Source organism: Cetorhinus maximus, chromosome 4, assembly GCF_964194155.1.
Source record: "Cetorhinus maximus chromosome 4, sCetMax3.hap1.1, whole genome shotgun sequence".
Taxonomy (NCBI): domain Eukaryota; kingdom Metazoa; phylum Chordata; class Chondrichthyes; order Lamniformes; family Cetorhinidae; genus Cetorhinus; species Cetorhinus maximus.
This window is the reverse complement of record NC_135882.1, coordinates 4,663,135-4,677,094: the sequence shown is the minus strand read 5'-3', so window position 1 is coordinate 4,677,094 and position 13,960 is coordinate 4,663,135. Positions and strand designations below refer to the sequence as shown.

At 44.3% G+C, this 13,960-nt stretch overlaps 1 protein-coding gene across 1 annotated transcript in view; it reads right to left on the bottom strand.

Moving 5' to 3' along the window:
- col14a1a (collagen, type XIV, alpha 1a) overlaps positions 1-13,960 on the bottom strand; it is a 221,919-nt gene that overhangs the window by 98,520 nt on the left and 109,439 nt on the right. Inside the window, exons 14-20 of the mRNA XM_078539858.1 lie at positions 13,097-13,236; positions 12,073-12,199; positions 11,805-11,944; positions 8,452-8,584; positions 7,303-7,362; positions 5,098-5,240; positions 2,314-2,443 (exon numbers count right to left, since the gene is read on the bottom strand). Coding sequence (XP_078395984.1) covers positions 2,314-2,443; positions 5,098-5,240; positions 7,303-7,362; positions 8,452-8,584; positions 11,805-11,944; positions 12,073-12,199; positions 13,097-13,236 — 873 coding nt within the window. The remainder of the gene's footprint in view (positions 1-2,313; positions 2,444-5,097; positions 5,241-7,302; positions 7,363-8,451; positions 8,585-11,804; positions 11,945-12,072; positions 12,200-13,096; positions 13,237-13,960) is intronic.

Sequence of the window (13,960 nt, the reverse complement as noted above, 5' to 3'; positions counted from 1 at the left end):
CATTACGGCTCAATGAGTCAGAAAGTCGTGGTTCAAGTCCCACTTCAGAGATTTGAGTATAAAATCAAGGCTGACACTCCCAGTGCAGTACTGAGGGAGTGCTGCTCTGTCAGAGGGGCTGTACTGAGGGAGTGCTGCGGGTCAGTACTGAGGGAGTGCTGCTCTGTCAGAGGGTAAGTACTGAGGGAGTGCTGCTCTGTCAGAGGGTCAGTACTGAGGGAGTGCTGCTCTGTCAGAGGGTCAGTACTGAGGGAGTGCTGCACTGTCAGAGGGGCTGTACTGAGGGAGTGCTGCACTGTCAGAGGGGCTGTACTGAGGGAGTGCGGCACTGTCAGAGGGGCTGTACTGAGGGAGTGCTGCTCTGTCAGAGGGGCTGTACTGAGGGAGTGCTGCACTGTCAGAGGGGCTGTACTGAGGGAGTGCTGCTCTGTCAGAGGGGCTGTACTGAAGGAGTGCTGCACTGTCAGAGGGGCTGTACTGAGGGAGTGCTGCTCTGTCAGAGGGACCGTTCTGAGGGAGTGCTGCACTGTCAGAGGGGCTGTACTGAAGGAGTGCTGCACTGTCAGAGGGGCTGTACTGAAGGAGTGCTGCTCTGTCAGAGGGACCGTACTGAGGGAGCGCTGCTCTGTCAGAGGGGCTGTACTGAGGGAGTGCTGCACTGTCAGAGGGACCGTACTGAGGGAGTGCTGCTCTGTCAGAGGGACCGTACTGAGGGAGTGCTGCTCTGTCAGAGGGACCGTACTGAGGGAGTGCTGCTCTGTCAGAGGGACCATACTGAGGGAGTGCTGCTCTGTCAGAGGGACCATACTGAGGGAGCGCTGCTCTGTCAGAGGGACCGACTGCCAGATGGGATGTTAAATTGAGACCCCGTCTTCTCAGTAAAAGATCCCATGGCTTGATTTTGAAAAAGGGCTTTTCTTATTTTCAGTCTCTTCCCTTTCTTTTTTCACTCATCTTATTCTATCTTCCTTTCTCTCTCTCTTTTATGTATCTTGTTCTTCATTCCTTTCTCTAAATGGAACGTGGAGCCTCAGGTATAACAGGATAACAAAGCAGGTTAGGAGTGAGCACAGGCCGTATTAGGTTAAGATTTCTTCTGAAATTAAGTGTGTTTATCAGGCATGATTGCACAACGATTGTTTTCCTGGTCTAGTAATCCAGGGGCCTGGACTAATGCTTCAGAGACATGGGTTCAAATCCCAGCATGGGAATTTAAATTCAGATAATTAAATAAATCTGAAATAAAAATTTAGTCTCAGTAACGGTGACCAGGAAACTACTGGGTTGTCTGTGAAAATCCAAGGAGTAGAATTTTCCGGTCGGCGTGTGGGGGCGGGCCCAACACGCCAACGCGTAAAATGACACGTGATGACGTTGGGCGTCCCGGCGTCACCGTGCACCATCACGATATTTCGCTCGGCAGGCGCGCGCCAGAGTCGGCTGTGCGCCAGCCGAAATGTAAACGGCCTATTAAGGCCATTAAGGAATCAATAGAGCCACTTGTGAACGCTGCCCGTCCAATCTAAAGGTTGGCGATGGGCAGGCGAAAAGCCCAAGCGGCCTTCGCGTTTTTCATGGAAACCTCATCCACAGGTGGGATTTATTAAATGAATAAATTAATTTTCATAAATATAAAAACATGCCCCCACTCATGTAACACAGTCCCATGAGAGGACATGTTTAAATACGTTTTAAAATCAATTCTTTCATTCTTTGAATCTCCATTCAATCTCCCTGAGGCAGCTCCGTGCTCTCCCTCCTCCACCCCCTCCTCCCCCCCAGCACAGGTAGTGCTGAGCGCTACCGGCCACGTATTACGCCGGGCGGGCCTTAATTGGCCTGCCCGCGTTAAAATGGCGGCGCGGAGCCGATGGTGGGCAGCAGTCAGCTCCACGCCTGCCGAGGCCCATTCCTGCTCAGCCTGCCCGCCATAGGAAAAATCCTGGCCATGTGGTTCACCAACGTCCTTACCCAGTCTGGCCTACACGTGGCTCCCAGCCCCACAGCGATGTGGTTGACTCTTAACTGCCCTCCGGAATGGCCTCAGTTATTAAGAAGGCAGTTCACCACTATTTCCTCGGGGCAATTAGGGATGGTCAATGAATACTGGCCAGGCCAATGACCCTCAGATCCTATGAATGAATTTTTAAAAATTGCGATTTTGTTGCACCATCAGGGTCCACGAGGGTCACTGTTCCAATGTATAAGAACATAGTAAATAGGAGCAGGAGTAGGCCATTTGGCCCCTCAAGCCTGCTACTGCCATTCAGTAAGATCATGGGTAAAATGAGCACAAATTATTACTTCACTTACATGTCTTGCCATTAACAGTGAGGGTGCTGCCTTCTCCATTGGCATAGAGTGGTGTCACAGAAATTCTATACCAAGTGTCCGAGAGTAGAGGCTGGAGCACGAGGTCATTCTGCCTCCCAGGAACTACCACCTGAATGAAATGGGTTGTCAGTAAATTCTGTTGGTGCACTGCACATCACAACATACATACAAAACCTACATTTAGATAGCACCTTTAACATATTCCAGGGCCATAAATCAGACAAAAGAATTGACTTCAAGCCAAAGAAGCGGATGTTAGGATGGGTGGCCAAAAGCTTGGTCAAAGAGGTAGCGTCTTAGAGGAGGAGAGAGGGGTGGAGAGGCTCAGGGAGGGAAATCCAGAGCTCTGGATCCAGGCAGCTGAAGGCACGTTTATCAATGGTAGAGCAATTCAAACCTGGAGTGTGCACGAGGGAAGGATTGGAGGAGTGCTGAGCTGTAAGATGGTTGTTGGCTGGAGGAGGTTACAGAGAGAGGGAAGGGCAAGGCCATGGGGGGATTTCACCATGAGGATAAGAATTTCAAAAATGAGGCATAATGCCAGACAGGACAGAGGAGCGACTGGTAAATGAAACTTGGGTCATCAGACTGATGTGTTAACGCTGGCCCGAATTTTCACAATGAAGGGGAGCATCTCCATTGTTATAAAAATGGTGGAAGAGGCCAAAATATGGAAGTCCCGCCCTGAACACAGCACCTACCATTTTAACTGGGGTGTGGTGAGGAGGGGGGAATGGACCTGGTTGGGATTTGCGCATGCGTGTTTCACGGAGGAACAGCCCACATAAGACAGCAGCTGCCTCCAATCCAGTATGATTTTCATTAACCAGGAGTGGGAAACGTGACTTGTGCAGATTAGACGTGGTAGGAGTAGATCTAAACTTTGCAGAGTCTTTTGGAAAGATGAGGTACCACTTTTGAGAGGTAGGGTACACCTTTGGATATGGTCCCAGGGCAAATTTGGAAGTGGTAAGGTGCCCTTTGGGATTATTAAAATTAGATATGAGTGTGCGTAAAAGCGCATAATCTCATTGGAACTGTCAAGAGAACTGTCAAGAGGAACTGTCAAAACTGTCAAAAGTGTCAAAAGCAACTGTCAACCTGTCAATACATTTAAAACTCCTGCCCTTTAAGTAATTGAAAAAACTGTGTAGAGTGTTTAAAAAAAATCATTGCTTGCAGTTGCAGTCTGTCTGTTCACATAAACCTGAGGGCCCTCATTACCGGATTGGTGCTGCAGGATTGATTTCATAACCTTCCATTATCACAGTAGGGTGCCTTCCTTTTCACAGTTTGATTGACACCTCCGAGTGGTTATCAACTCTTTGAAGTGAAACTATGAATTCCAATGCTTGTTTTTATAAGGGATTAAGCACTTGAATAAAATATTTGTTCTACAAGGGATTATATCGTTGAATAAATAAAAATGTAGTGAACGGGTTTTTAAGAATGAGAGTGTTGTTTTTTAAAAAATAAAGTCTGCAATAAACACATAGAAGTTTGTTTTGCTCCTGAGGTCTGTCCATGGTGGATACTGGGTGAGTTGGCATAGTAGGTGAAGGTGGTAGGTGGGGGCGCATGGGTTGGCACTAAGTTGGCACTAATTTGGCATGGGGGTTCTAAAGGCCAAGGGGGTGGGTAGAGGGCCATAAGTTGGCATGGAGGATATAAGGTTATGGGGGTGGTTGGAGTGGCATATGTTGGCATGGAGAGTATGGGGAATGGGCAGTGGGTGAGGGGTTGTGAGGGGTTTGGTCTGTTTTTTGTTTTAATGCTTTTTTAAAGTCTTTGCCAAAACGCCGATGCAGCAAGGCCAAGTCCGCCTTGTCCCACTCCCAGAGAACACCGCCACCCCGGAATTAAAATCCCAACTTCCCGGGCACTTCTAAACCTAACCCTAACCCTGCACATTCTTCCTTGTTAGATAGCTGTCTAAATCCCTTCTGAGTGCTTCGATCAAACCTGCCTCCACCACACTCTCAGGCAGTGTCTTCCAGACCCTAGGCACTCGCTGAGTGAGAAAGATTTTCCACACGTCGTCTGCTTATTTTGTCAATACTTTAAAAACACAAGGACACCAAAATTAGGAGTAGGAGTAGGCCATTCGGCCCCTCGAGCCTGCTGCACCATTCAGTAAGATCATGGCTGATCTGATTGTGGCCTCTAAATCCACTTTCCTGCCTGTCCACCATATTCCTCGCCTCCCTTGGCGATCAAAAATCTGTCTGAACTTGAAGAGAATGCCACAGACCAACAACCCACTGAGGGAAAAAAAATTCTCCTCATCTCAGTCTCAAAGGCAGACCCCACGTTTTTAAACTGTGCCCCCCTAGTTCGAGGTGATTGTTTTAAGTTCTTTCTTCCCTTTTACTTCTTGACTTTCCAGTATTCTTGGGACTTTTTTTGTGTCTTCTACGGTGAAGACAGAAGCAAAATATCAGTTCAATGCTTCCACCATCTCCCTGTTTCCTGTTATTACTTCCCCAGTCTCACTCTCTGGAGTGACCAACGCTCACTTTGGTCTACTCTCTCCCTTTTTAAATAACTCATGGGTTTTACCAGTTTTCAGATAGGATGGAACAGGTGGAGATTGTGAACAAGGCAGGTAATCAGTAAATACTTGGCTTGTGTGAGGACTTTCAATGTAACCAATAAAGATGCTGTTCCCCAATTTTCAATTGTAATTTACCTTACATTTTGCAAATGGTAAGGACACTCCCATTCCTAATAAAATGTGTGAAAACTTATACAGACCATGCTTACCGCTTCTTCTGCCCGATCCCCTTTAAGAGTTACGTAGGACACTCTGTACTGTGTAACAAAGGAGTCAGCAGGGTCCCAGGACACGTGTAGGCTAAACGTGGTTTCATCGCCCACATCCAGGTTTCTTATTCCAGATCGAATAACTAGATCAAACAAATCATAGCAAATTGGAAATCAGAGTAATTATGTGATCAGATATGCACTTTTAGATCATCGGTTTTTAAGTTAACTTTTTTAGAACAATAACCGCGAGTGGCATTTTATGAATCAGCAGAATAATTCTCATCTCACAGATTTTAATAATTCTTGCTTTAGGTGTTTGCAAAGAAATGCTGTAACAATACTTAGGCCTGGAGCTTCCACTTGGTTCTGTTCTTTTACAGTGCAATCTGTCCGAAGAGTTGTATAGCATCAACACATTTGTTCTTTGCTATTTTGTTTAAACAGATAGTGAAAGCTGCAGCTAGAGCAAAACTATAGATCATAAGAAATAGGAGGAGTAGGCCATTCGGCCCCTCGACCCTGCTCCGCCATTCAATAAGATCACGGCTGATGTGATTGTGGCCTTAACTCCACTTTCCTGCCTGTCCCCCATAACCTATCCCTTGTCGATCACAAAACTGTCTGAACTTGGCCTTGAATATATTCAATCACCCAGCCTCCACTGCTCTCTGGGGAAGAGCAATCCAACGCCTAACAACCCTCTGTGAGAAGAAATTCCTCCTCATCTCTGTCTTAAATGGGAGACCGCTCGTTTTTAAACTGTGCTCCCTGGTTCTAGATTCCCCCATAAGGGGAAACATCCTCTCAGCATCTGGTCTGTCAAGCCCTCTCAAAATCCTATATGTTTCGATAAGATCACTTCTCATTCTTCGAAACTCCAATGGGCACAGGCCCGACCTGATCAACCTTTCCTCATAAGAACAAACTCATTCACCCCAGGGCTCAGCCGAATCAACCTTCTCTGAACTGATTTTAATGCATGTATATCCTTCCTTAAGTAAGGAGACCAAAACTGTACACAGCATGTAACTGTTATGCTTCAGTCTTAGGGGAGGTGATGGCATAGTGGTATTTTTCACCAGGCTAGTATTCCAGAGACCCAGGGTAATGGATTTCCAGAGACCAAGGATCCTGCCATGGCAGCTGGTGAAATTTGAATTCAATATAAAAAGAAATCTGGAATTAAGTCTGATGATGACCATGAAACCATTGCTGATTGTCATAAAAAACCCATCTGGTTCACTAATGTCCCGCTAGGGAAGGATCTGCTGTCCTTACCTGGTCTGGCCTACATGTGACTCCAGACCCACAGCAAAGTCAGTCTGGAGTCTGAAATGCCCTCTGAACAAGGTGCAATAAATGCTGACCTAGCCAGAGATGCCCACATCCCATGATTGAATTTTTAAAAAGTTATTGATTAACACATCAGTGTTGCTCAGTTTTATTGGATCGTTATCTGAAGGAAAGAAAAAGTGCAGGGTTACAGGGAAAAGGTGGGTGTGTGGGACTAGGTGAGTTGCTCTTGCAGACAGACAGGCCGGACTCAATGGGCTGAATGGCCTCCTTCAGCAATTTTAATGATTCTAGCTACAGACTGCAGGACTGTACATTCAGAAAGCTCACAAGAGGGCCTGTGCCCACTCCAGTAAGTCGGAATTCCCGGAAGGATTTATTCTGTTTAAGTTGCGGACTCACGACTAAATAATTCAGATATTGGTCAAGTAAAGACATATTCTGGCTGGTAAGGAGTGAGGGGGCCGCTTACAGAAGTGCTCCGAGGTGCTGAAATATCTCAAAAATATAAGTTAGTCGCTAATAAATCGAATTAGAAATTGAGGAGAAACCTCTTTACCCAGAGGATGGTGAGAATGTGGCCTTAACAGGGAGCAGTTGAGATGAATAATGTAGATATATTTAAGAGGGAAAGGAATAGAAGTGATGTGAAAAGGGTTAGGAGGAGTAGCATATTAATACAATATATTTCAGCTGGGGCCAAATGGCTGTAAAATTCTATGAATAATGTTCATGAAGAAAACATTTAACTACTTGCACCAATTTAATCTCTTACCGAAGAGATGACTAAACAAGAGGACATTTTTATTTAAATACTTGGAATTTTTTATTTAGGTTTAGACATATGAACAGTTTCATTTTACTGAAATTATTAGCCTGCAAGTTTTCTCATCGTTAATAAACACCTACCTGCAGTCGTTGGCCTCTGGGTTGTTGTTGTAGCTACTGTTGTTGTGATTATCCGCTCAACTGGAATTAAAGTTAAAATTAATTCTTAACCATATGAGCCCATCCTGGATATAAACTGATGAAAATACAGCTGACTTCATAGGCTAGCACCATACCTGTGCTTATAAGGGTTTTGTCTAGTAATGTATTTATGTATACATTAATACATCAATGTACTTAATGTATTTATGCCGGCTTTTTAACGAGATGCACAGATGCATTTATCAATAAACGTGGAGAACTTAGGCCTATTCTGCTAATGGGCCTGGGAATGAGCCCTAACCAATTTTCAGTCCATTAAGATGTCTTTTTATCTCACTTTCCCAACTTGCTCCACTGAATTAAGCAAAACAGCTACAACCCTGGGACTCTAGGCAATGCACCTCGAAGGTTCAGCCAGGTGCATATACATGGGAAAATCCTCGCTCTTCCTCTGTTATCTCCATACTTGACTATTCCAATTCTCTCCTGGCCGACCTCCCACCCTCCATTAACTTGAGGTCATCCAAAACTCTGCTGCACCTGTCCTAACGCGTACCAAGTCCTGTTCGCCCATCACCTCCTCTACCTACTGATCTACATCAGTTCCCATTCTGGCAATGCCTCAGTTTTCAAATTCTCATCCTTGTGTTCAGATCCTTCAAAGGCCTCACTCCTTCCTATCTCTGTAACTTGCTCCGAGATCTCTGCATTAACCCCAACCTGCTCTCATCAGCTTCCCTGATTTCTATCTTTCCGCCATTATTGGCCGTGCCTGCTGCTGCATAGCCCCTTGCCTCTGGAATTCCTCCCTAACCGTCTCCATCTCTCCCTTCTCCATTTAGAAATCCCTTAAAACCCCTTTGACCACCCCCCATGTTTTGGTCACTTGTCCTAATGTCTCTTTATGTGGTTCAGTGTCAAATTTTGTTCGAAAAGGTTCCTGTGAAACGCCTTGGGACGTTTTTTGCTATGTTAAAGGCGCTATGTAAATGCAAGTTGTTACTGTTATTGAAGTTATGTGACCATCATTTTTGAACAGCACAGCGCAAGCAAAGCTACAATTTTACAGATGTAATTTTACAATGTAAGCAAATTGAGCACGCTACTTTAACAGGTGTGTCATCTTACGTGTAGTCTCGAGAACTGCCACGACATCGCTCTCTGTCTCATCGCTGTAAATCGCAGAGAGAGAAACTTCATACTCCGTCCCAGGCAATAAATCATCAAGAACTATCGTGTCTGTGTCCCCACTCAAAACAAACTGCAAAATAAAAGCTCCCGATGCAAATCAAGCATTTTCTTCCCACATAAAGAGATTTCAATCAATTATTGTCCAAATGGAAATTTGTTTCTGGCACATTGCTCGTTCATTAAAAAAAATTACAGATTAATGAATAATAACAATAAAAAGAAAAAAAATGACCCTGTCACTTTAATTAAAATATGTATTAAAAAACGACTCCAATGCATTAAAATAATCAGTCAATGTCAGGAAGATATAATAATTTTCATAATGTTAATGGAATTAATCATCAAGTAGAGTAATAGTGGGGTCTGTGTCTATGGATGGGTGTGTGTGCGTGTGTGTGGGTGTGTGTGGGATTTAATTGAATTAAAGACAGCTGGTCTGAAGGATTTGATGTATCAGAAGAGAAGCAAGGTTTGAAATGCTAAGTAGGTAAACATAGGAGAAGTTTTAGAATGTGAGGTGTAAAGGGAATATTTGCGTTTTTAAATAAACCAGACGAGCTTGAATTCAAAAGAAGGGGTGAAATGTTTCACCTAGCCAGGAGAAGTTAAGAAACAGTGTGTTTATTTTTCCTAATTATTACTATGCAAAACTTTAACTATTAGAGAAGCAAAGTCCAAAGACATAGGCCAGGGTTTTCCGGTCGTTGGGCAGGCTCGGCGGGGGGGTGAGCGGGAGCGGCCGTGAAACAGACTGCCACCCGTGATCGGGCCCCGACCGCAATATCACGCTGGCTAGCCAATTAACCTCATCCCGCCCGTGGATGAGGTTTTGCAAAAAAAATCCAAAGGCCACCTGTCCGATTCGCCTGCTCACCAACTGTAAGGTTGGCTGGGCGGCGGAAAGTTTCTTTTAATTATGACTTTAATGGCCTTAATAGGCCGTTTAATTGTCCGCAGGCGCGCTGCCAATTCCTGCGTGTGCCTGCCAACCAAAATGTCGGGATGTTCGCCCGACGTCATCACACGCCATTTTATGTTCGTTGGGTCGGGCGCACGTCCGCCCAACGAGCGAAATGTTCTACCTATAGTGAAACAATGGGAATTTGCATTCAAAGGGGAAAATATGTATAAAGGAGAGAAGGCTGTGTGTAAGGGGAGGCATTCTTAAATCTAACAAGCGTAAAAAGCCTCTAACCTCTAAGCCTCAAACTGCTGTCTGCAAGAACTAAAGTTAAGAAAACTCACATCGAATCCGGGTATGTTCAGGGTATGGTGTTAGTTTGCCTGGGTCATTTAAAATATATTTGTTTTTACTGTTGCCTTAACGGAGGTGTAACTGGGAGTTAGGTTAATCAGGGGAGCTAGAAGTTATTATGGTAGTAACTTGTAAACCTATGTATGTGCTTAGAAACATTTTTTTATTTAATAAGGGTTTACTTCAAGAGACCTATAAGAATTTGTGGCCTTCTTTTTACTGAATTCAAAGGCTGCATCTCGAAATAAGTACAAATTGCAAACAGTTGCGGCAGCTGCTTCAAGTTTCCCTCTGGGATTTGGGCAGCTTGGCATTTACCATCCACCTGCTATAACAGTCAGTGAGTCCCCATCATGAGGGCATATCCCCAGCCATACATTAAACTCCTGTTAAAATTCTGATAGACAAGGGCACAAGCGAGTTCAGGAACCGATTGGTCCTGCTTCTGAGGGATTCCCTTTTCCCTGAATGCTTCCGACAGTAATACCGGGACAAGGGGCGACTGTCGTGGTTTATGACAATCTTCACTTCCATCAAAATTCTTCAACAGCAGATTTTGTCATATAAAATATAATGAAGATATCGTGTTACTGTTACCACACTTACCAGACGAACACCTAATGGGGAAGAATATGACAGGATTCCGAGGATCGCAGCACTTAAATCCCTTAAAGAGGGATTTTCCCTCTATTTAAAATTAATGGATGAAATTGTGTGAGTCACTTTACAGATAAGAGGAGGGTCATTTTGTCTGTCTTACAGCTCTCTCCTGACTTTTATTTCTGCTGATCTCAATGCAAATAAAAACAGAGAGATGCAAAATGACCACTAATTCACCATCACCTGTTTTACATTATCACACAAAAATTAAAATTGCCCCCTATTATTCAATTTACAATATTCACAGTGCCCAGGAGGTCCAGTGCCCCCAGGAACAGGAAGGTCTGCTAATGCATTTATAAAAGGATCCCTGCATTCCTGTAGCATCTATCATAACACCAAGGTGTCCAAAAGTGCTTCATAACCAATGATGTACTTTTCGAAGTGCAGTTACTGCTGTAGAATAGGAAATGCAGGAGCCAATCTGCAGTAAGGGCTGTGAGATCTTATACATCCAGCTGACAGGGCAGGCAGAGCTCCATTTAATATCTCAGCCGAAAGACAGCACCTCTGACAGTGCGGCACTGCCCAAGTACCGCACTGCAGCATGAGCTTAGATCTTGCATTCAGGTGTCTGGGGGTTGGTACGTGAACCCACAACTTTTCAACTCCTAGGTAGGAGCGCTAACCACTGAGCCATAGCTCAGGCATGAAGCAGCAGCACATGCATCCAGGAATAAGGAAAATTACAGTTTAAAGGCCAAGCCTTTAAATGGTGAAGAGAGGGCGGATTGGAGTCGACGGAGAGTTCAGGAGGAGAACTCTCTTCAAGAAATTTGAAAGGTTAGATTTTGAAGACACTTCTAAAAATCATAAATCAGCTGGAAGAGAGTTGTTACGGTGTACTGAAATTTTACTGGACTTCCTTTGTTGCTTAAATATTGCGAATATTGCCCAATGCTCCCATTACCTAATCGGATATCTACATCTGTAGATCTCAGGGAGTATTTTATGATCATTGAAAGGGGGGGGAATAAGAATACTTTCAAAGTTCAAATCAAAATAAGAAGCAGGAATTAAATGGATATTGATGTCTCTTTACAAAATGTAACTCAACGTAACAATTCAGATGAACGCACTTCCTGGACAGTTTGTCCATGACATATTTGCTGTGGTATTTTCCACAACGCACAAAGAGGGAATTTTCTCTGTTCACTGTGTAAAGCTAAATCGTAAAGATCATTATAGAACAAAGGGGATTTATAACTTTGCTACAACAAACACATGGGGAGAGGTTTTGCTGTGATTTTTTTTCTCATTCATATACCGTGCCTGGGTGAATTCAGTGATTCAGAATTATTCCGTGGAATGGTCATATCTAATTTCAGATTTAATTTCCTGAACTATTACTGCTTCTAGGTGTATTTTGCCTTACCTCTTTTGCCTCTTCACCACTCAGGGGAGTGCAAGCCAGTCTGTATAAGGTAACATCATCAGCAGAGTGTTTCCAACTAACCCGGAACTCGTCCTCAGTAATGTCGCTGACTATTAAGTCCAGGGGCTTTGGGACTTTCTCTGAATTGGACAAGGGTTAAAATAAAATGGACAGCATTCTGTAATGTGCATTCTGCGGCAGCAGGTTTTATATCTTTACATTGAATCATTTGCTGAGAAGACGCAAAGACCAAATTTCGCCTACTTACTGGTGGTAAAGCTGCCTGTGACAGGGTCCGACTGGCCCTCATCGTAAACTGAGAAAACGGCAACTGTGTACTCTGTAAGCGATGTCAGGTTACTTAAGAAAATTGACGTCGACCCTTCAACTTCAGCCTAGGGGGACCATAAATATAAGAAAAATAACCAATAAATCTATCCAATAAATCCAGTAGAGAATTCAAGGGCCTCAGTGAAGCTCTGATGTAGATTAAGCACTTGGCTGAAGCTGGGTGGTTTATTCCTGGGGTCTGGTCCCAGTCCCCTCATGTGGTGGCTGCTGTAGCCACCTTAGGAAGGTCCTGAGGCAAGCCAAGAGAATGATTCCTAGCTTAAAGCACTTAGCTGCTCAGGCTGGCTCAAGGATGATTTATCTTAGAACAGCGAAGGTTAGAAGTGACATTATGGAACTCTACAAAGCCTGCAAAATCTGACCTCCCGTCCAAGTAGCTAAACGAATTGAAGAAAGGCCGTGCCCCACCCGTAAAGAGTTAGGAAAAATCCTTCAAACGTTTCTTTACTAGCAAAGTAAAATTATCGATGTTTAGCTTATCAATGAGCAGGAGCTACATGAACCCTTATACACAGCTTGAGGAGAGGGGACAGATTTTTATTCGCTTATTCCTGGGATGTGGGCATCACAGGCAAGACCAGCGTTAATTGCCCATCCCTAGTACAACTGAGGGGTTCGGGAGGGGTGTACAAGAGTAAACCAGACTGATTGAGGAGACTGGAGTCACTCAGAGGCTGAGGTTGGGTAAGGATGGCAAGTTTCCCTTGACAGAAGGGGACAGTAGTGAACCAGTTCAGTTTTCTTTGAACAACAAATCAGGCAGCTCTTTGGTCACTTTCACGATGCCTTGGTCAGCAGGAACAGAGTCATTAATGCACCAAGTGCAAAACACAGAGTCATTTCCCTCCCCAATCAATCTTCGAAGAATAGAGGTCGATGGTAAATTTGTCTTTTAATTATTCCAGTCAGTGAGCTGATCAGTAAATGATTCCTACACTTGCCTCGCTTATTGTTGCCCCGTCAGTTTTCACGTACATGACCCGATACCCGCGAATTTTCTTTGAATCTGCCTCCCAGGTGACCCAGGCAGTGCTGTGCCCAACTTCTGAGAACTCGAGATTTCGGGGAGGACTGAGTGGCACTGAGAAAAAGAGAAAAAAAACAGACATTTATTTTTCAGGTAAATCCAGAACCAGGGTCAAAAAAGGTTTTGCAAATCATCTTCTTTATTATATATTTTCCACAATAAGCATAATCAGTTTATTAAAAGATTATATACGATCTGTAGTAAACTTTATTTGTTTACTATCTCCTGATATCATTACCCCCTGTGCTCCCTGACCTACATTGGCTCCCAGTCTGGAAACACCTTGATTTTCAAATCCTCATCCTCATTTTCCAATCCCTCCATGGCCTCACCCTTCCCTAACTCTGTAATCTCCACCAGCCCCCACAACCCCCCCCCGACCCCGAGATATCTGCACTCCTCTCATTCTGGCCTCTCGAGCACCCCCAGTTTTCATCGCACCATTGGCGACCGTGCCTTCAGCTTAAAACCTAACCCTTTGACCAAGTTTTTGCTCACCAGCCCCAATATCTCCTTATGTTACTCAGTGAAGAATTCTGTCTGATAACGTTCCTGTGAAGCACCTTGGGACTATTCACAAAGTTAAAGACACGAGCTGTTGTCATTAAATAAAGGATGAGGTTCCTCACCCACACATCTATTTCAAAAGATGAGCTCAACTGTCTAGAATTTGGACCGTGTCCCAAATGGGATGTCATCCCTGTGCTGTGCGAGCTGCTGGTGCCCAATGAGACCCAAGACAAAACCATGAGAAATTGGTCTGTCCGTTTTATGTGCA